The sequence below is a fragment of the Fulmarus glacialis genome, unplaced genomic scaffold (genome assembly GCF_000690835.1).
Source record: "Fulmarus glacialis isolate BGI_N327 unplaced genomic scaffold, ASM69083v1 scaffold23094, whole genome shotgun sequence".
In the NCBI taxonomy this organism is placed as follows: Eukaryota; Metazoa; Chordata; class Aves; order Procellariiformes; family Procellariidae; genus Fulmarus; species Fulmarus glacialis.
Genome location: NW_009207704.1, coordinates 1,934 through 2,310, shown reverse-complemented (window position 1 = coordinate 2,310; position 377 = coordinate 1,934). Strand labels below are relative to the sequence as shown.

Below are 377 nucleotides of genomic sequence, written 5' to 3'. Positions count from 1 at the left end.
GCCGGGGGAGCCTCTATCCTCGCCACCGCCGCCAACCTGCTGCGGCACTACCCCACCGAGGAAGAGGAGCAAGCCCTGGAGCTCCTGTCCGAGATGGAGGAGAACGAACCTTACCCGGCCGAGTATGAAGTCATCAACCAATTCCAGCCGCCGCCGGCATACACCCCCTGATGCCGCCGGGACGCGGTCGTGGCTTTCTTCCGCCCCCAAACTTCACTTTCTCGGCACCTCCTTCACTCTTCTGATCTCTCCCGTGCAGAGGAAAGAACTTTTCAGATCAGATGATCCACGTTTTCTTCCTATCCCTTATTTTATTAACTCCACGGGGTAATTTTTAACCCCGCACCGGCTCGGCTGGCCGAAATAACGACGGCATC

At 57.8% G+C, this 377-nt stretch overlaps 1 protein-coding gene across 1 annotated transcript in view; it reads left to right on the top strand.

Annotated features, from left to right (window-relative positions):
* TMEM127 (transmembrane protein 127) overlaps positions 1–171 on the top strand; it is a gene marked incomplete at its 5' end in the record, with an annotated part of 1,721 nt that extends 1,550 nt beyond the window's left edge. The window contains one exon of the mRNA XM_009576237.1: positions 1–171. This exon is cut by the window's left edge and continues 18 nt beyond it. Coding sequence (XP_009574532.1) covers positions 1–171 — 171 coding nt within the window.
* Between the last annotated feature and the right edge of the window lie 206 nt (positions 172–377).